At 42.5% G+C, this 21,720-nt stretch overlaps 2 protein-coding genes and 1 long non-coding RNA gene across 5 annotated transcripts in view; 1 reads left to right on the forward strand and 2 right to left on the reverse strand.

Annotated features, from left to right (window-relative positions):
• The window catches only part of WWTR1 (WW domain containing transcription regulator 1), a 76,080-nt gene extending 69,646 nt beyond the window's left edge, over window positions 1-6,434 (reverse strand). The window contains exon 1 of the mRNA XM_064516443.1: window positions 5,742-6,434. Within this exon, the coding sequence (XP_064372513.1) occupies window positions 5,742-6,145 (404 nt within the window). The 5' untranslated portion in view covers window positions 6,146-6,434. The remainder of the gene's footprint in view (window positions 1-5,741) is intronic.
• On the forward strand, window positions 5,974-18,705 carry LOC135329144 (uncharacterized). 2 transcript variants are annotated; one of them, XR_010390363.1, is made up of 5 exons: window positions 5,974-6,091; window positions 7,571-7,650; window positions 12,394-12,689; window positions 12,839-12,976; window positions 15,971-18,705. It is a non-coding gene; the product is annotated as an uncharacterized LOC135329144 (long non-coding RNA). The 2 variants fall into 2 exon arrangements; XR_010390364.1 differs by lacking the exon at window positions 5,974-6,091 and adding an exon at window positions 6,575-6,858.
• Window positions 18,643-21,451, reverse strand: COMMD2 (COMM domain containing 2). 2 transcript variants are annotated; one of them, XM_064516444.1, is made up of 5 exons: window positions 21,302-21,451; window positions 21,057-21,134; window positions 20,612-20,694; window positions 19,775-19,948; window positions 18,643-19,251 (listed from the first exon to the last, which is right to left on the reverse strand). In XM_064516444.1, exons 1-5 carry the CDS (start codon window positions 21,366-21,368, stop codon window positions 19,054-19,056), a joined length of 600 nt encoding a protein of 199 aa, XP_064372514.1. In that variant the 5' UTR covers window positions 21,369-21,451; the 3' UTR covers window positions 18,643-19,053. The 2 variants fall into 2 exon arrangements, with proteins under 2 accessions (XP_064372514.1, XP_064372515.1); XM_064516445.1 differs by lacking the exon at window positions 21,057-21,134 and having other exon boundaries at window positions 21,302-21,436.
• Window positions 21,452-21,720: the final 269 nt, after the last annotated feature.

Below are 21,720 nucleotides of genomic sequence, written 5' to 3' on the forward strand. Positions count from 1 at the left end.
GCATGAACTTGCTCTTAACTTCTGCATTAAAAATATAATTTGAATTAATACTTATTCAATTAAAATTGAATAATTGTAATAATTGAATTAATAATTAAGTAGAATAATTATTAAAATGAAATCTACAGACAAACCGATACTCTAGGATGTATGACACAGATAAAACAATGTCCTTAGACCTGTTTTTTTAAAAATTTCATCACAGGATCAGATCTTGTATGACAGATCAGAGTCTGAGACCTCCTATCAAATGGAAAGACCTTAAGTTCATCAAAGTAAGTGGAAAAACACTGAAAACTGAGAGCACCTCATCACTTCCTAAGATCCAGTGTGCTGTGAATGAAGATGCAGTCCATATTTGAAGCGGCACAGATTTTACAAGACACGGTTTTAAGCCCTTACTACATTAAAGATTTGCAACTTGAAATACAGGCAAAAGCTTTTTTATGCACCAAATGAGAATTTTAGCTTGATCACCAGAAAAATAAATGATTATGCCCTGCTGTTCTTGGAAAATAGATTAGCAAGAGTACTCAATTACAAGCAGCTGAACTTCAGAGATGATACTAACGCAAGAAATTTTAACCTATTAGAGTGAATTGTCTGGCAGGACTAAGAGAAAGATGTAAGAAAAAAAGAATTACACCTGTCTTGCTATCAGCTTTGTAACTTAAAATAGTGAAACCTACCCAAGCTGGGGTCTAACTTCATGCATAATGTAATAAATGAAAGCAAGCAGACTACCCTTATTGCCCACGCATCTTATATACATTTTAATTGCCTTTAAGTTCTCAGTCTTTTACTTCCTTTGCACCAACAGAAATAGAAAGAAATTATTACACTCAAACTTTTTTTTTCTGAAGAGACTATTTCAAGTCTGGTTTTAGCTCAATTCATTACTTCTAATGTAGCATTAAATATGGAACTTAATGTATTAAAACTTTCAAATCAACAAAAAAAAGAAAGAATAAAAAAATCTAATATAATGAAAAGTACATTGTGGAACACCAACATGGAATTTAAGAGCTAACCATGCCAGACTCTTCGTAGACAGTATATATACTCAAACATGCTTTTAAAAGAAACATATAAAATAACAAATTAACAAATATGTCTTCCAAAAAAACCCTACACAATGTAAGCTTCTGAGTAATCAATAAACTTCACTGTTTGCTCTGTCTAAACATTCCTATTAAATTACATGTTTATATCAAGCAGAATACAATCATGGCAATTACTTTATTTAGTGGGACATATCAATAAGAGAATGCCATTAGAAACTAAAAAGGTACCTAAAACTACCAGAAAACAGTATTAACACTACTTTCTTCATGTAAGATGACAACAAGTTTAAAAACTTTGTATGATAATTATGACTACTGTTATAGTTTGTCAATGTTTATTATTTAATACATTTGTGAAGTGCAGTAGTTAAAGTTCATACAGAAAGCCAAGATGCATATGAAATATAGTTACACGCTGTACATACTTATTAAATGAAGAAACTCAAAGCTGTGACAACTGAAATGCAAATTCTGACTGGAGTCACAGGCATGAAATTCTAATGCAGCAGAACAGCCTATAACGTGTGAAACAGCAAGAATACGGCCTACTACCTATCACTTTTGTTAATACATCCCAGTAACAACTTTCAGGATCAATCTTTTTTTTAATAAAACCTACTAAATACTCTTGGGATCACTGATTCTATTTATTTTCTCTACCGTACTTAAAAATTTACATACTTTTTGAACCATATTCAGATTTAGTTATACAACTCTCCCTTGACCAGAAATTTAGATTTTTTTTTTTTGATGAAATAAAACAGTTAATTCTAAACAATGTATTAGGTCAATTTCCAAAATCCATATTTAGTCCTTAGTCAGGCAAAAATCCTACCAAAATCTGACACTAATTAAAAAATGTCTGTTTTAAGAGACAACTGTCGAGTCCATTGTATTTACTTGTATAGAATACCAGAGATTATGAAAACAAGGGAATGTACCAATTAATTTATAAACCTGAAAGTATTTTTCATATGGAATTAAATGACCTAACTGCTTATGTCTCATGGCTTCACGTGCTTATCCTCTCATATTTGATTACATTAACGCTCCCTTAGACCAAGCCTGATCACTCAAGTTTTGCCAAGAATAAGATCTGATCCAACCTCAGAATTCAGACGTTGAAATTACTTCATACATCGTGTTGATCCCATGTAAGCAGAAAGATAAAAGCTAATTCTCAGTTGCACAAAAGTCAGAGAAGTTGCTGTGGATTTATAACAGCATCGTTAGAACAGAATTTGAACTACAGACCCCAGTTAAAGGAGCAATCAGATGGCACCCGGATGCTGTTAATCGGAGCCTGCAGGTTTAGTTTAGATGTGTACATTCCAAACCTAGAACTCCCTCACGTCTCTCAAATGAGTTCGGAAGCTATATGCATAGGCGCTACCGCCGCGATCCCAGCAAACAGACCTCAGCACTGTATCACAGCTTCCCCATCTGTTATGAACTCGGTTAAACAGTAAAGGCATACATTAATCCCAGAGAGAAGTCATTAGCAGTAATACATCTCCAACGGGACTGCGCACTGTAACTTCTTTTTAGCAAGCGGGAGCACAGGCGAGGGGAGCAGCCACGGGACCACCACGTTCCGGCCCAGCAACCGCTGGAGACGGGAAACGGTGCCAAGCCCTCAGCGCGCGTGAAACGCCCCGAACGCCAGACGCTTTCACCAACGCATCTCCTAACACACAACACTAAACACACCGAAGAGGTGCGGCCTCTTGCCTTGCGCCATTTTTTTACAGCGTAAAACCAAAGCTACATGGATGCGATCCCCACTTAATACTACGTGCGTTGTGTCCATCCGCGGTTGGTCACAAACGCTGGACCAATACTGCGAAGCAGGTTAGCACAAAGGTGTTAATTTTTCCCCACACTTTTATCGGAGCTTAGCAGAGTGTCCCCTGCACTGTCCCCCCCATCTTCCGCTTAGTTACGTGACTACATTTCTGAGGCAGAACATATCCCTGTTCTGAATACTGCACGGCATAAGCACAACTGCAATATTGGACAGTTGCGATCCCTACAGAACACAACTGTTTTCATAGAAATGCAGCACTGGGAAATCGCTCAAACAGTTTAACTGTCAATATTATTTGTTTTGTCCTTTTCAGAAAAAAAGTACTTTCATGGTATTTATACTCCTTTTCTTCACCACATTCTGCTGAACCTGTTTGGTAATACAAAACTGACCATGTCTTAGAGCAAACTTATCCACCAGCAGAAACCGGTGGGAAAAACTTGGGGCATGTCAAGTAAACCACGTGCTAAAAGTGATCAGCCTGCTTTCACCCTGAACAGGCTTTTACTGGCAAATACGTCCTCAGGTGGCAAATGTTTACTGTAACATTTTTAAAAATCACTGTGATAAAGGTAGCGGCAGCAACAAGTTTCACAGATCCGTTCAGTGCAAACACCCTATTCTCTATGCACACGTTTACCTCCCGGAACGAAATCGGAGTCTGATCGGAAGCACCGCACGCACATCGAGAAAACACTAAAACCTTAGACCTCTTCTGAAATACGAGGCTGCAGCACCTAAAACCAAACTGGCAGAAAGTAATACTTGAAAAATTCTTATTACAGCATATGTGTACACAGTTCAGCATGTGGATCGATACGCAACTGATATTCCCACTCACCAATGTAAGAGCTACACAAGGCATTTTGCCTGTCTTTCCAGAAATCCTTTTTATCAGAAATAAATCACACTTAAACTTTTTTTTCACACATGCACACACAGAAGAATGCTTTAGATAACAGTGCTGTGAGTGAGCGCGTGTTTATTAGTCTGTTTTCCATCCCCCACTTCTGTGGTTTGGTATTTAATTACAGGGTGGAGTGGTCCCGAGGCTACTTATGTTTCTTCCAGTCACAGCCAGAAAACTTCTGCAGGAACTGACATGCGAGACGTGATTCCTGCAAGTTATGGCTGGTTCCTGGTCAGCGAGGCTAACGCACGCCCACTGCGAGCCCCATCACTACTTTCGTTTAGTAACTCCTGGCAATACATTTAAATAAAACAAACTGCGTTTTAAACCTCTACAGCTCATAAAGGCTTTAATACCATTTAGTTTTTTGCTATTTGCTCTCCACCTCCTTCTCGATTTTCTTTTGCCAGTGACTGTGCACATGCACCTAGCATTAAGATGAAAAGAAACAGTGCCTTTTTTGACAGGCAGCCCTCAGATAGACATAAATGTGACCTTACAGGCCAGGTTTGACCAACCAGCGTTTTTAAATGAATCATCTGACTTAAACACTTCATATTATTTTACATAGTTTTAAATGCTGCTTTCCATGAACAATATTAAATTTCTGTAGAAAATGCTATTTTCACCTGAAAAAGTTACATCACAGCAAAATATTATAATTCATATATGATCATTTTATAGCTGAGTAGTACCTCCAAAAAATATTACTGAGTAATAAGGAAATAATTTATTCCACTTAGTTATTACAGAAATTTTAAAAAAAGTTCTGTGGGATAACTAAAACTGGATAAACAAAACAGACTGCTTTAGGTAACAAATTGCACACACAATGAAGACTGTGTTTTATATAAAAAAGCATATTGTTAATCAGAATACACTACTTTTACGAGACATTAAAAAAGCAGAATAAAACTAGATTCACAAAATAAAAGTTTCTCAGAACTTTCAGTGATTTTATTATTGTTGATGTGATTTGGGAAAAATATAAGAGACACTTCTGGGTTCTACCCGCAGCTCTTTGAATAGGAGACCCACGTTTTTGGCCCAAGCGACAAGAATCCACCAGAGCCTGGTGAGAGGGAAAGGCCGCTATGTCAGAAATGCGTGACGGTAACGCTGAAGCCACGGGGCTCGTTCTGATACTAACCAAAAGCCAACTGGCAGGCAAAAGTCACGCCACGTCGTTTTCAGCCAGCCTGCAAACTCCCACCGGCCAAGCCCCGGCAAGCAGCCGCGGGCAACGCGTGTCCGCGCGTGGCGGTACACTGCTCCCACCGGCCTCCTCTTCCCCGCCCCGCCCGCCCCCGCGACGGCGGCGCGGCGCAACCAGTCCCCCGGCTCGGGCCGCCGAGCGGGGCGGCGGGCAGGCGGCGAGGCGGAGCCCCGGCGGGTGCCCGCGCAGGGCGGCAAGGGCCGGCCAAGGGGAAGGGGCTGCGCGCTCTGCTGCGGCCCGCACGCGCGGCACAGCCCCAACCGCTCCCCGCGGAGCCCAAAGCCCGGCGGCAACAAAAGCGTTACGAAGTGCGGCGAACCGCGCACTCGCCGGTTTTTCTAAGCAGGAAGCGTCACAGACGGCTGAACACGAACTGCCAGTACTGCTGACTCTCCTCTCCCCGGGAGGGGGTCAACGACGCCCCGCGCTCCCTCGCCGCGCTCAGGCGGAGGCTCCGCGAGCAGACCCCGCGCTGCTGAGTGCCTGCCAGCGCGGCACGGGCACGGGCACGGGCACGGGCCGCTCAACCCACCCGGCGCCCGCAGCGCGGGGACGGACCCCAAGCCAGGCATGCTGCCCCCCGCCCGCCACCGCGGCCAGTGACAACCCTGAGGGGTCTCCAGGCCCGCCGCTCCGCTCCGCTCCGCTCCGGGCCGCCCCGCCGTGGGCCGTGGAACCGCCGCCCCGTGTCCCCCCCCCCCCCGTCCCCGTCCCCGTCCCCGTCGCGGCGGGGCCGCCACTCACTTGAGGAAGTAGCGCTGCCCCGTGTGCGTGAGCGCCATCTCCCAGCCGGGCGGCAGCGGCAGCTCGTCCGTCACGTCGTAGGAGCGCTGCCGCAGGTGCGCGTGCTGCGGAGCGGCCCCCCCGCCCGCCGCCGCGCCCGCGCCCACCAGCGAGGCGGGCGAGGAGTGGGAGCGGACGTGCTGCGCGGCGGCGGGCCGGGGCGGCGGGCCGCCCGAGTCCGTGCTGGACTGCCGCGAGTGCGCGCCCGAGTCGGGCTCCCTGAAGAAGGACTCGGGCAGGATCTTCTTCCTCCAGGAGCTGGGCCGGGGGTTCATGACGGCGTTGAACAGCGCCTCCAGCTCCGTGTCCAGGTCCTGCGTGACGTGGATCACCTGCTGCCCCGGCGGCGGCGGCGCGGGGTTCATCGTCCCCCCCTCCGCCGCGGCGGTGGCGGGCGCGGGCGCTGCCGGGGCCGGGGCCGGGGCCGGGGCCGGGGCCGCCGCCGAGGACGCGCCGTCGGTGCCCGGGAGCAGTGCCGCTCTGGCGGAGCGGGCGGAGCGGGCAGTGCCTCCGCGCCCGCCGGCAGCGCCGTGTCCCGGCGCAGGGGCGGGCGGGTCAGCCCCGGGCAGCGCGGCGCCCTCCCCCGGGCCGCGCCGCGCCGCGCCGGGCAGCGGCGGGCCGAGGGCCGGGCCGCGCCGGCCGCCCCCGCCCCGCCCCGCTCCGCCCCGCCCCGCCCCGCCCGCAGTTATGCAACTGCCACGGAAACTTGGGAGCCGCCGCGGGCGGTGCGGGGCTCTGCGAGCCGGGCGGGGGGGGCGGCTTCCCCTCACAGCCCTCCCCGCGCGGGGGGGGGGAGGCGGGTGTCTCCCCTCAGAGCGCTGCGCGCCCGCGGCCTGCGCGCGCCTCGCCTCCCCTCGCCTCCCCTCGCCTCCCCTCGCCTCACGGCGCCCCGGGCGCGAAGCGGCCGCTGCGGCCTGTCCCGGCCCGCCGAGCCGAGCCGAGCCGAGCCGAGCCGAGCGGGGCGGCCTCAGCCTCAGCCTCGGCCTCGGCGCCTTCCTGCCGGGCCCGGGGGTCGCGGGGCCGCTCGGGAGCCCGGGGCGTTTTCTCTGCTGACACCGCTGAGAGGATTTCTGCCCGCGTAATTAGCTTTGGGTTTAAACCGTTTTTCAGGGAACTCGGAGATAATGTCATTAACTTTTGGAAGCACAGTGATGCTTCCTGCACGTATCACAGCATTTCCACGGCACAATGTAGTGATCCCGTGGCCATGAGGGCCCCGTAATGGGGGAAAGGAAGGAAACGAGCACGCTAACGTGGGCTGCAGCTCTCTTGTGGTGCTCGGGAAAGGGCTCAGCCCTTCCTGGACTGGTGGGAGTTTAGTACAGAGCCTTATCGTGGCTCTCCACGACTTGCCACCCACAGGTGGTATTTCAAATACAGCCCCAGTATTTTTTGGATCTGCCCTGACCTCCTGTCTGCAGTCACGTGCCTTCCCTTTAGCCTAAACTAGAAACCATAGCTGTCACCAGAGTGTGTTCCTGTGGCTCTCTATAAGTTAAACTTAATTCATGCAAATTCAGTTCCTTTTAAATCTTTTGTAATCACATGGAAAATTGGGGGGGGGGGTCACTTGGAATGAGTTATGAATGGTGCTGTTGTGATCCCAAATTTGCTAAAATTCACTAGCTCCATCTGTAAGGAATAATACTGTTCACTTCCCAACTTAGAGATTGCTTTTTACTGTGGGAAGCATGCAGTGTCTTTGTGGCTGTATACATACAGATATTACACATTCAAAATACAAACACATCCTTATTTTAGTAATATGTTTCTTCATTTTATTTCTGCAGTTTGGACAGACTGCAGGCTGTGCTGATTGATCAGAATACATCCTCCTCACTAACCAGAATCTACGTTAGAAAAGTCTCAGGTAACTCATTTTTTCTCATCTGTTGCTTATTTCTTGCCTTAGGAAGAAACATGACCTATTCTGAACTTCATTTGGCTTCTCCAACTTGAAACTAGGACCTGTCTCCTGAACAGTCCTTGTCCCTTGATTAGCGTTACATTTTGGGTTAGCACTGTAGATTCCGAGATTCACAGTTTAAGTCTGTACATGGGTTCTGTGTTAGACTTAGGTCTAGGAGACAGGAGTTGCTCTTGCTTGTGCATTTCCTGATTTCCTTGCTTCAACAAGTATGCTGTCATTTGTTTATTTTTCCTTACACTTCCTGTTCCACTGGCTAGGCAGATCTCCTTCGTGTATTTTTTGCCACATCTGCTGTATTTCGGATCAGGAAACACAGTACTCCTGAGACTTGTTTACGCTTCCCTTCCCTGAGAATTTTCCCTGCTATCTTTTGTACCATTCTTCTACTACTTCCTTACGAGGTCACTTGCTAGCATTTTTACTAGCTCAGACAGCTGTGCTAATTACAGCACCTGCTTCAGGGTTTTGCAGATATTACATATAATTTTTTTTGCAGTTTCCTTGTTTAAAATCCTTGCATATTAGATGACTCTCTGTGTGTGTGTGTGTGTGTGGCTATTGTTTAGATAATGATCTGAACATGAGTGCTTTTTCATAGAGCCTTTACAAAGGCTTTTATGCTTCCTCCAGGCCTCTGTACCCTTCGGTAAAGACACACCCATCTAACCCATCTACCTATTACATTCCTTTCCAAACGACATGCCAATTAAAGGCAAGGCTCTGATAATCTCATTCATGCTGACATCTCATCTAAATTAATTAGATCACTTCCATGAGACAGTATTGCAGCTCATGAGTAAGTATATACCCATCTGTTCTAAATTTAAGCAGTATGTGTTACAGCTATAACCATATTCTTCAGCAAGATACTAGGATTTCAGCTCCCCTTTTTACAGCACAATGAAACTGCCTTTTATTTTACCGCTTGATGTGGCAGTTTCATCCACTGATCTGAAAGCGATTAAAATATAAGAATAAATTCTCATAGTACTATTGCTATTATTCCTCTTTTAGAAACAAGTAACTTCCTTCGTGAGGTGTAGAAATATGACACGGCCACCGGTCTTTATAGACAATGGTTCAATATATTCAGGTCAAAAGAAGACAATGGCACTTCAGTGCATATTGGATTAAGTGATTAAGCAACATAACCACGAATATGACATACATAGAATGCCTCCTTTCATGATGTTTTTCTTCTAATTACAGGATCATACATTGTAAAAAAAAATATGACAATAACATAAATGTATCTCATTTTTACGTGCTGTTCAACTGTTTTTGAATAGTATGAAAATTCTGTTGTTCAACTGAAAGGTCTGTAAAAGTGCAGCTCTTCGAGTGTACCCTCTTAGTACGTCTTCTAGCAGCAAATTCAAGAGCAGCGTCTACACTTCAGTGGAAAGCCAAGCAATCAGAGTAGGGGCACTTTCAAACATACCCTTAGATAATGAGCATCTAATGGTTTAAGGAAGCAATACCATATGTTGTCATTTTTAATCTAGATGCATCCCTGCTTTACATGAAAGCCTTGCATACATTAACATTTTTCTGAGAAAGCCTTATAGGTGAAGATGCATGTGTGATGTCTTAAGAGAAAACATTCAAGATTCCCTTGAAAAATCTCCTTCCTGGGTAACTGACTAGCAATTACACAGTGCAGACCAAGAAGAGTGTGCACACTTCCTCCCTTTTGTTTAGACATGTGGTGTATAATGAGACTTGAGGTGGTTGTTAACTACCTCTGCCTGCTTTCATATACTTCAGTGAAAACCAGCCATAAATAAAAATAAAGCTTATATTTCTACAAAATAAATATTAGACAACAAAGAATAAAATGGAACAGTGAACATGTAACATGAAGTTTCACTATATAAATGTATATGTACACACATTCACACTTTAAAAACCATCATATAGTTTGTCATGTAAATCAGCAATTTTTATTTGCATTTGTGACAATGTTAGACATTTTTTGCATATTGTGCTCCTGCTAATAGTTCTATGATTAATTTTCAAGGAACTTCTTTCTGGAAAGGTACACCTCGGTAAACATACTGTTTTTTAACAAATGGATCAATGCTTAAGATTCCATTTGTATCTTTGTGTATTTTATAGCTATTTGTTTTTTCAGGTAACTAAAAATATTTTAGACTTTGGTGCTTCAGAATGCACGCAAAGCATATCTCTTGTAGCCAGCTCTGGTGTGGGTTATTTAATACAAAGACCTGGTGTATATTACAAAGTTTCACCAGAATAGCTATGTCAGCATATACTCTCCAGCCAACATCTCCAAGCCAACAAAACCTCTAGTGTGGACACAGTCTGCTAGCAAAAAAAGGGCTCCTGTCAGCTTAGTTTATGTTATTTTATAAGTTGATGTAATTTTGCTGGCAGGAAACCTACGTGAACAACTATAGTAGATGACTGCTCAGACATTCACTTCAGAAACAGCTGTGCTAACCAAAAAATCATTGCAATGTTTGTCTCAGAGGTTATTCCCCTTACACTGCAGCCAGCAGGATGGGCCGTATGAACGCTGCTCATCCACATCAATACGAAGTCAGTCGGATTACACTTAAATAGCCTGCAACAGTGATCTGGGCTGACCTGTGGCATCTAGTTTGCAAACAGCTGAACTCATGTCAGCTATTACCACACTCCAGATGCTTGTTTCAACTCCTGTGAGATTATCACTGCCTCTCCCTCTTCCCCAGCACCACCAAGATGATAGCGGAACAAAATGTGTAGGCACACCATGTTCAGTTTGGCTCAGGTAGTGTAAACTACTGATGAAAATGAGTTTTGCTAATGCAGCTGACTTGCCATGTAAATGAATTAGGAAATAAATCCACGTTTGTGGTAACATCTAGAGGATAGACAAACAGCTAGTCTTTAGGACCTACAGTTACTCAAGACGGATCTGTAACGTGAATTTTGGCCAAGCCTTGTGGTATAAATAAATCTTAAAACATCCACGTAAAATAAACTGGAACCTGGTCTGTTCTGGTACTTGAAATAAAAAATATAAAAAATAAAAAGCTTAACTCAGTATAATTTTTTTGAAAAGAGTGGTTTTGGAATAGTTATGTCCATCCGACTCCCTGTGTGAACACTGCTTACTAAATACCAGAATAATTACCGTGCTCACAAGACTAAGATACACAGGAGTAGCTATAGAGGAAAAATATTCTGGAATAGCTCTATAGACTTTAGCAACAGAGTAGCATAGAGTGGCATTGACAGTTAAACCACCATGAAACATATTTTTGCTAGCATAACTAATTTTACTTATAGAAAGATGTGGTAATACTACTTTCCTTTTTGTTCATATAAGCTGCTATGTACACTACATTTTATGATGTACTTTTGGCAAGGGAACAAAGCTAATAGTTTAAGCACAACAGATTTGATACTTTGGGGATGGTCTTCCAGTTTGAGTTTCTTGAGTCCAGTAAAGAGGTCATGTGATTTGCTCAAGCTCAGCAGGACAATTGGAAACAGCCTGATTATTCTGACATCCTGCTACTGCTGTTAGCATAAAACTTACCAGTTATAGAGATTTTATTAAGCGATTAAAAAAAAAAAAGTGTCATATACTTCCTAACACATCTTGAATACGTGTTGTTGTAGTTGTTTAGCACTGTATATTCCACTTTTTACCCTCTCTCTACCAAAGATTAGGCCTATGTGACTGATTAGTCCATTGTTCCACATGCATTTGGATTGCAGAATCTCCTATTTCCCCTAAAAAGTAGAAGCAACATGCATGCTTATTATTCCTTGTTTTCAGCATGGGTTTTCTTTTTTTCTGGAAAGTCATCCTTGATAGTAACTTGTGAACTTCAGTGGGAGAAAGAGCAGGGGTGAGGGGGAAATTGTTTTTCTAGGAAGTATTGAGCACAAGTATTCAATACACTGGTGACAGTAATACCCCTCTTTGGTTAGCTGTACTTGAAGAAGCCCTGGAGTGGACCGTGGGAGTATGCTGACCAGTGAGGGCTTTTATTCTTTAGCTGGTCAGAACTAGGCAAACACCTCCAAGCGTTAGCTTGAGACCATGAAATGAAGATGTCTCCTAGTGCCAAAATAGCAGAGGTTCTTATAATGTAGTTACCTGGGAAGAGCAGGAGATGCAGCGTTGCTTTCCTCCTTCCTTTGGTTTTACGATTTTCGTAAGGAAGATCTGAAATCTTGAAATTGGTGTGCTACAGTATTCAGAAGGTACAAGATAGGATTACTTAACTTACTCAAAAAGGACCAAGAAGAGAACATTTTATGGTAAAAACAACATAAAAGTACTCAGAATGTGTGCTTTTTGTGTAGGATATTTTTTGACTGATTTATAAAAGTCATATGTTTTGCTTTCCTGGGACTTCTTGATTGAGTCTACTATGAGGCTGTATGTTAGGCTTTTGAAATACAAGATTTTTAGATACAGCACAACCCTTAGATCAACCACAGTTAGGAGGAAATTCCCTCAGCATCTGGATCCTGTGAAGAGGCAAAGATCACTGAAGAAAATCTTTGTTAAAAAGTGCCCCAGGCTCTAATATTTACAAAACCTAGACAAAAAGACCAAGTCTCATCTTTTGAGAAGCTTTGTAAGCTGAGATCTTTTTCATGTAAGCTTTGTTGGGGCTTCAGCTCAGGGTTCTTGAAGCACTGACTTTTTTCTTTTAGAGCTACATGGAACAGTTCCAGTGACTCTCATCCCTCAAACTGCTCGCAGCTGTCTGCTACCTGGATGTTACTGTCCAAAAGAGCTCAGCTGGCAGAAGGGAACCTCTGAGCACTTTGTGCCGTTAGCCAACTGAACTAGACCAGCTTCATCAACAGTGCAGGCTGAGCCGGCTGCCCTGTTACTGAAGCGCCTAAGATGTGCTCCCACTTTCCACTTCAGCAGAGGCTGTAGCAGCCTGTCAGCAACATCCACGACTGCAATCCCCAGCAAGACCCAAGAAAGACCTGTCGACCTGGTATGTTCTTAAATCTAGAAATTAGAAGATATATTTGCATGTAGAAAAGCATAAAAACAGTGGTGATTTTTAAAGGCTACCCGTGTCAAATTATTAACCAACTACTGAAATTCATAAAATCCTTATAATAGGTTTTGTCTCAATTACAGTGTAAGTAACCACTGAGGTACTTCTGTAAAATTTTCTTGAAACACTTGGTCAAGACTTCTGCTGAAGACAGACCTAACAGGACAGAAGTTCTTCTGTTACCCTGTGGTACACCTGTGAAGACAGGTTGGTTGTATAAGGTATGGTTGTGTGTAAGCACAGAAGTTTCCTAACTTCTACAGTTCTGTTTTTTTTGCTATCTGTTTGGAACACTAGGAATACTACTTTGAATGTTCACACACAAACACACTATGGAGTAAGATACAGATACTGTAAAGTGAAATTCTGTTAAATTCTCTTTAATAAAGTTTTCCTTTTTCAAAAAAAATCATTTTGAGAGAGCAGTAGATAGGGAGAGGAATAGAGTAAGATTAATGGAAGATTGTTACCTATTTAGTTTTGGAAAAAGATGTATTTAGTGCGTTTTGCAGCATATTTGGTCACTACGGCTCATCTCTTAGCCTGAATATTTACATTTTGGGAAAAATCTGGATGCAACTATTACGAGCAGTATACCTTCAACAAGTTTCATTCATTTGGTAAATGAACTGAAGGATTGCCTGGCCTTACATATCTACAGTAACTTGTGCAATTCATAAAGTTGATGATCATAGTAATTCTAAAATAAATTGTTATACAATCACAGTAAAAACTGCATTTTTTGGCACATAACAGCAGTCGGCCTGCTATTCTATCTTTAAATTTAATTACCAGTAGTTCTTCTGAAAAATACATTTAAAATAACTTAAAACACAGAACCCTAAAACAGGTATCTTCTACTGATATAAATAATCTGATAGGTGAGTGAAATTTCAGATTTCAGCCACCCAGGATACAACTGCAGTCCTCAGACTTCCACAATCTATATTTATCTTGAGAATAAAATCAGCAACAGTATTAAAAACAAAAAACTGTGCTGTAATACCCTCAGACCCTGACCACACAGCCAAGCACAGACAGAAGACTTCCTTCCCTTTATTTAGCTAAGTAAGGAACAGTACAGTTTTACTCATGGAGTTTTGCCAGGTTATTCCTAATCTTGGATTTCCTTTCCTACACACTACCTATTGTTAACATTACAAAGTCACAGTATAGGAAACTGGCATTCTTACACAAACTGGAACTGAAAGAAAATCACCATTTGTACCTTTGAGTCTATATATGGACACATTTCATGCAGTGTTAAAACAGATCCAATACATTTTTAACATTAAATTAAAAAGATAAGATTTTTGTCTTAACATAAGAGTTCAATGGATTTTCTGTTAAATGAGAATCATAGTATTTATTCAAGGCCTAATCCTAAAGTTCAGATACTGATTTATTTGTATGCTTGTAAATCTAAACTAATGCCTTATCTGTTTAAACAAAAACAGTTTCCCCCATATAATTCACAGAACAACTGATTAATTAAAAAGCCAGTTAAAAGGTGAAGGAGTATTCAGTCTAGCTCATTAAAAGCATGCAAGAAAGAAAGGTACTAGCAAAAGTACAATGAAAATAAAGCTTATAGGAGAGTCTGAGTGTACTTTTGAGATGGGGAATTGATTAACAATCAAACTTGGATAAAAAATTTATACAATATATTTTATAATATGGACAGTGATCATAGCTCATTCAAATGGATTTAAAAAACACAGGAAGAAAAGCATTACTGCATTAGTTTACTTAATGATTTAAAGAATCTAAGTAATTTAACAGCAAACAAATGACATCCTCCTCTCGCAAGAATCAGATTATGCCACATTATCTGCTAAATGGATTAGCAAATTAATTGGCAGATTCAAGGAAAAAAAAAACAGAAGCAACCAATGTGTTTTACAGTGGTTTGAAATACTACAACTTTTAGTATTTTCAGTTTAATATTGATCATGAATTTGGAAAATACAAGGTAAAATACACTCCTAACTTGGTGTTGAGACTATGAACAATTTTAGTGGAACACAAGCCCTGAAAATAATTGCTTAGTGAAACTTGTACTTTGTGGATCAAAAAACACAAACTTTCTGCCCTCTGCTGTTTAGACCAGTAAAAAATAAACAGATGTACAAATCTGCATGCAATGCCTATAGCTAAGGACCCAACTTAACTGCTTTTGACAAAATAATCTATTTTAGGCTTAGAATACTTGGGACTCTTAGGTGTTCTATGCACTCGGACCTTTTCAGCTGTATGAAGTTCTCCTGAACTCAGTGGGCTATCAAAAAGGTGACAGGGACCTATTCATAAGTTGCATACTTTGTTAAACCAAAAGTTTTCTGACATACACAGAAAGGGCAGTTCTTCACAATAAAGTCAATTTTTGCAGTTAAAACATAAAGAAGTCCCACACCAATGATAACACATAAGCATATTTTTCATACTTAATCGGTCTCAAAAGATGAAATAGTAATACACTTGACTTCCTCACAGAATATTCACAATTTAATTAATGTTTGTAAATTGCTTCAAGATCTTTAGATGAAAAACTCCAAGTACTATTATTTAATTATTGTAATTATTTCATTATATGATTGCAAGGGCTGTGTCAGTATTTTCACTATAGGCTTCTACTAATTAAAATCCATCAAGGATACAAAATTTAAGTTTGCAATTTCTGTGCTTTTAGAGGGATAATTCTGGGTTCAGAAGTATTTTGCATTTATAATGTGAAACTTACTTGCAGATTAATACATAGCAGAAATGTCGTTAAATCATATTACTACTTCAGCAACATTTTCACATTTTAAAACAATGCATTAGATCAGAAATGACATTAGGCTAGACATAAACCATCTTTAAAAAAAAAAAAAAACAAGGAAAAAGTCTTCCCCACACAGTCTAGCTTGTACCCCAATTTTGGCTCATTCTAATCACACTTGAGTACTTTATGACACAAGAGGATCTGTGGAAAGTAATACTACTATAGAAGTGCACATTATCACTGAATGCTCCCTTAATCAAAATGACATGGAAAATAAAGCTGAGAGAGGCACTGAGAGGTCATCTGTTCCATATCATGGTCACAAAACAGAACTACTTTATCTGTGCATATTGTGTATGTCAATCCAGTACAGTGCAGTTCAAAGACACCCTATAATTTCCAAAAGCTATTAATAGGAATATATAAACTTTTCCCTTATTCATGTAAATAGTGCCACTGTCAGCAGAGCAAATCCGATGAGTCACTTAAGAGAAAAGAGTAACTTCTTAAGAGGTAAGTTGAAAGTCACTTTTTTCTTTTATAAAAATCAAGACTCTCTTCTTGCAGACTTGCAAAAAAATAATAGAGAAGCAACCTCAAATGTAACTTGGCTTTTAGTGGCTAAATATCAGAGCAAATTTAAAGAGTTTATTAAAAATAAGGTGGGTTAAAAGTAACATTACATCATAACTTTTAATAGTTTATGAATAATGTCATGTACTCTCCATTTTTGTTCAGTGATTTCTATAAAACAATAGAAAATTCATGAGAGGAAACAAGCTGTATCGAACGTTAACTTTAGATGTCACCTTTGATTTTGTAAAGTTTACATTAAAACTGAAAAATTCAGATCCATATGTGAATTCTTATTTTAGCACTATTTATGGGGTACTGAAGTAGAAGATGCTTTTTCAGACTCTTAAGCTTCAATTGCATGACAAAACAGCATTTTATACAAATAGAGTAATTGCAACAGTGGTAATTCAAAGCTGCACAGTTACGTCAATGGCATTAAGTGTCATTTGGGACACTACACACAGAAAAATGGCCAGCATTTGCCATGCTGCCAACTAACTATGGAAGTTCATTTTCTTTTTTCAAAATGCTGAAGAAATAGGTAAAAATGTTCATATTCACTGGGCAACAGGGAGATGAATTATGAAAATCTAGGACTTAACCCTAAAATCCTTCCTATTTGTTGCTGTGAGTTCTGGACTATGGCTATATCAAAGAGAGATTGGTATGGAGTAAAGAGAAAACACTGGCCAGCCTATGTGTAGGCTGTTCTTGTATTTCACTTAAAAATATAAGCCAATTACATGGAAAAACAAATCAGAGTGACGTGAATTAGTGACATTTGATCACGTTTAACTACCATGTAAGTGAATAGAAAAAACAACAGATGACAAACGCATTTAATCATTCCTCTCCACCAAAACTATCAAAAGATTTCACTCACATATGATTCTTCTTCCCCATTTATTTTAGACAATAGCAAAACATCAAGGGACCTGCAGTATGAGTAAAGTTTCCCAAGAAAGCTCCACAACACGATCCACCCCGATGCCCCAAAACCCTAATTCCTCCCCAAAATAACAAGTAGCATCCCAAATCTTCTCAAAGAGCATTCAAATGCAGTAGGCAATGGCCAAGCCCTCACTAATGCAAAGTCAGCTCAAACTGCACAGATTCTTACATACAGAACTTAATTTATCCAAAAAACACCCTTCTATTGCCCATCGTGTATATTCTATCAAATGCTTTCTGTCTGTATCAAATCAGAGCTGTGGCAAAGAAGTCCCAACAGCCTGGGTTAAGTGGATCATATTTAGTCACCAGATGTTCAAGAGAAACCTCTGTGATTATGAAATCCCTGTTATCACCATGAATTAATGTAATAAAGGTCCCAACAATGTGCTTATTAAGTAATGGCCGATATGGTATTACATGTCAATAGTTTGACATTTTCAGAAAAGGAAACTATTAGCAGATTCATCTACAGGAGAAAAAATTAAGCTTGTTCAAACCACAACCATGCTATGAAAAGAAGGCAAAGAATAAGCAGCTCCATGTTCTAGAAAACTGACTTAATTTTTAAGTTTAATACCTGTTACTGATTATAGCACTTCTGCCATGTTTCATTTGAAATAATACCTACCAAAAGGCACAAAAATCCAAAACAGTAAGAAAATAATGCATTTGGGAATGTAGGAAAACAGTAATAAGAATTTTTATGGTGTCATTATGAAAGCCAGTAAAGATACTATTACTGCCAAAATCTGTATGCTAAGGTTCCTTCTTACCTGTTTGTCCTCTGCGGTATGCTTTAAGGGACTTATGATGCACCTCACTAATGACAGTGAAACATTAGTTAGTGAAACTGTTTAACATCAGTCACTGAAATATTGTATTAGAATACTACCAGAAAGTGACTTTTCACATAACCTGTTAGATATTTTTCTTAAAAATGGAAAAGCATCAATTATGTTGTAATAATTAGTTCAGTGTTTCCTTTAAAAACACCATCCGTGTAGGAGAAAAAATTGTTGCATCAGATCTACCAGAGAACAAGCCACAGAACGTGTTTAAACAACATTACAATGAAATTTAGCTGAAGTCAAAACTTTCCTGAATTTGCCTAATAGCATATCATCACTGAAGCCCAGAGTTTTGGTTTTACAATTTTTCAGATCACCTTTACATATAGAAATAAGATGTATGCTAGCTTATACTTAGCCACTGGGCTTTCTGCGCTAACTACAGGTAGGGGATATAGCTAGCTTTATTATAATCAAGCTAATGCTTCCACATTACTGTTGTTGTAAGGTCAGGTAAACAACGCTATCTATCAAGAGTTAAGATCTCCTAAAACATAGATCAGACTGGAAAGCTAGGAACAAAACTGTCATGACACGGTACACCATCGCTTCACAGAAACATTTCCAAGGCAACTAACAGCAACCAGGTGTTGTTGGGCAGAAAAGAAGGGTAGAAGGGCAGCGTAACACCCAGCCTCTGCACTGACTGAATCCTTTTGGGGAAGAGGGCAGTAATCCCACAGCTATATTCGTAGCTGTATGCAGACATGAGTCAAGATGGAAGAACCATTCCTGTCTAGTACCATTTCCATCCGCATCATGTATTTTTATTTTATTTCAAAACAGAAGCAAAACCAAGAAAAGAAAATCTGCTTGATAAACACAACAATAAATGTGCATCTTTATACAATATTGAAGCAGCTCTACTTAATGTAGAAAAGTTCTTTAAGTATACTCATTTAGAGCTAGAGAAATGCTAAATATAGCATGCTGAATTTCTATATGTGCGGGTAAAGCAAAACTAATTACCTATCTCATATCAGGCAGCTGTGTAAAGTTAGCACCTGGGGACATTCACCCTATAATTACTGGCTCAAAATCCTGGCATAGGAAAGCATTTCATCTGATCCAGATGTTTATTTTCCTCAAAATGTATTTGTGAACATTGTTTCTGGTCATTTCATACTGCCTCGAAAGCAACAGTCATGAATTAATACTATTTCATGTTGCGCACTATTCTCCTACAGTGGTTTGTTTTCATTTCCCCCAAGGCTTGTTCCAGTTGCTGAATTAGGTGAAGAAGTGTAGAAGGGTCGGTTTGCAGCACTTGGGCAGTCTGATCTCCATTCTGGTTAAGGTGTAGCTTTATAGTCATAGCAGGCTTAATCTGTTGTCTCAAACTTCTGCTTGCAAGCTGTATGAGGGAGTTTAGATGAAAGGGGGAAAAGGAAACATAAAAAAAAGACAGTTGTCAACTTTCACATTTACAATTCAGGCAGATTTGCAGGACCTGCTTGCAGAACTGTTTAAAAATTCTTTTAATTCACAAATAAAGATGTGCATAATCTATGATTCACTTTTATTATTAGATAATATTAATCCACTCTAAATAATGCTTTCATGATATTTGTGAAAGTTAGATGACATATAAGACAATATATTTAGTATATTTTAACATTTTTGAAGTACCAATAGAGCTATAAGTTTAGTTTTCATAAAGCAACAAATAGTTTGCATCATTACGTATCCTGTTCAGCTTAAATTGAGTTATCTTCTGTACAATAACAAAATTATGTCAATTTTACATAAAAACCCTGCTGCCTCAATTACTTTGGAATAATACAAATCACATTAATTTGTTCGCAGTTGCTTGTAATGTAAAAAAAAAAAAAGTAAGATACAGATTACTAAAAATAAATAAATAAGAGAGACATTACCTGCACATCTAGTCTCCATTCAAGATTGTGGTAACTGGGCAGCTTTGGTGCCAGCTCACTAAGAATGCTTCTGATCTCTTTCCTGTTATCAAGGTAAAGCTGGAGCAGTAATTTGTTCAATTCATCTGAGAATCCCAGAACATGGACAGAATCTTGGAAGTCTATCTCAGAAATCTGGAAAGCAACAAGTGAGGCCTTAATATGGAACTGTGTAACATTCATTATTTATTGAGAAACCAATAAAACTGTAAGAAAACACCATATGTGTGGTATGGCACAATTATTTTCTTGGAGAAATTCCAGAGTTAGGACAAAACAAATCACCCACATTTTAAGTGATTTCTATGTATTGATACATTACCATTAATTTGAACAAACTTCAGAAACAGTTTTTAGGTCTTTAAAAAATGTTCGACATCTTCATGTTTGATCCTTCATATCAGGGAACAAGACACAACAGCAAAAACATCTCAGCTTTGGAAATACATTTTTAGATAATCGATTTATCAGTGGTATTAATTTAATATTGATACTCAAATTATAAATACTGTGAAATGAGGTGATATCTGCAGACGTAAGCAAGCACCGAGGACAGCCTCAGCGCTCACGTTCAGTAACTGGGACGGGCCCTCGGAAGCGACTCCCCTAGGTCAGTGCCTTTGCGCTGAGCTGGAGAAGTTCAGTTGGTTCTTGCGGAAGTAGTTATTTATTCCACAGAAGAGGTACATACTTGCAATGGAGCATGTGTTTTTTCATACTTTCATAAAATGTGTTTTTACGCGCTTCTGTGAGCTGTGAGAACGCCGCACAGGAGGCGCCCCCGGAGCGCGCCCTCACCGCGAGCTTGGAGCTCTCCGTGAGGAGATAGGTCAGCGCTTCCACTCCGTGCTGAACCGCGTCCACGCCAACGCCGAGCTTTCCTTCAAGGGAAGCACAAAACACCCCTTACTCCACCACTGACCCGCCGCAGCGGCAACGCGCAAACCCGCACATTTACCCACGGCTGCCCTAGAAGAGGGGAGAGAAGAAAGACGGTGGAGGCCTGAGCACAGGCAGCAGACCGCGGGGGCTACAAGACGAGCTGGATGGAAACAAACCGACCACCCCCAAACCCGGGGCTTGGGGCGCAGCGGAGCGAACCCAGCGCGCCGCCCCCCCCCCGCCTGCGGGACGCCCAAGCCGCTTACACGCGCTGCCAGCTGCCCGCAAGGCGCCGCGCCACGCGCCACGCACCCCCCGCCAGCGCGCGCAGCCCCGCGCATGCGCCCCGCCCCGCTCTTACTGGCGGCGGCCTCGAGGGCGCGCGGGGCCCCGCCGCGCCGCAGCAGCTCCAGCGCCAGCCGCCCCAGCTCGGCCACGGCTGCAACGAGAGAGGCGGATCCGCTGCAGGCGCCGCGCAGCCGCGCCCGCCCCGCTCCCCCTCCCCCCGCCCGGCCCGGCCCCGCTCCCCCCGCCCCCACCCCCGGCCCCGGGGCCCCGGCCTGGCCTGGCCTGGCCTGGCCGCGGCGGGGGGAAGCGCGGCCGCACCTGCGTCACCCAGGCGGGGCAGGCAGCCCAGGTGCTCCCGCTGCTCCTCCGACAGCACCAGCAGCATCGCCGCGCCTCGGCCCGGCCCAGCCCAGCCCCGGCGCCGCGCAGGAAGGGGCGGGGCGGGGCGGGGCGGGGCCTTCGCCGCCGCCGGGGAGGGGGGGCAGGGGGCGGGAGCAGCGCCGCGGGGAGCCGCCACTGCAGCGGTGCCTGGGTGCGACGCACGGACGCACGGACGGACGGACGGACGCACCCTGGCGGCGCCGCGGCTCGTGGCTGCGCGGCCGGAGGGAGGGAGGGAGCGGCCACCGCCACGGCGGGCGTCAGCGCGTGACGGCGAGACCTTCGGGCTGTTGCACCGCGGAGGGAAGCTCGCTTAGAAGCAAAACCACTCACCATCGCTTCGCTTGTCTGCACAG

The sequence above is a fragment of the Dromaius novaehollandiae genome, chromosome 9 (assembly GCF_036370855.1).
Source record: "Dromaius novaehollandiae isolate bDroNov1 chromosome 9, bDroNov1.hap1, whole genome shotgun sequence".
NCBI classification, from domain to species: domain Eukaryota; kingdom Metazoa; phylum Chordata; class Aves; order Casuariiformes; family Dromaiidae; genus Dromaius; species Dromaius novaehollandiae.

Bases quoted from the DNA above. Each gene is read 5' to 3' on its own strand.
- COMMD2 (XM_064516444.1), bottom strand. From the start codon at position 21,368: ATGCTGCTGGTGCTGTCGGAGGAGCAGCGGGAGCACCTGGGCTGCCTG. The intron at 21,135-21,301 runs GTGCGGCCGCGC...CTCTCGTTGCAG, and splicing joins GCCCCGCCTGGGTGACGCAG to CCGTGGCCGAGCTGGGGCGG. The intron at 19,252-19,774 runs GTAATGTCTCTC...TCCCTCATACAG, and splicing joins AATGGAGACTAGATGTGCAG to CTTGCAAGCAGAAGTTTGAG.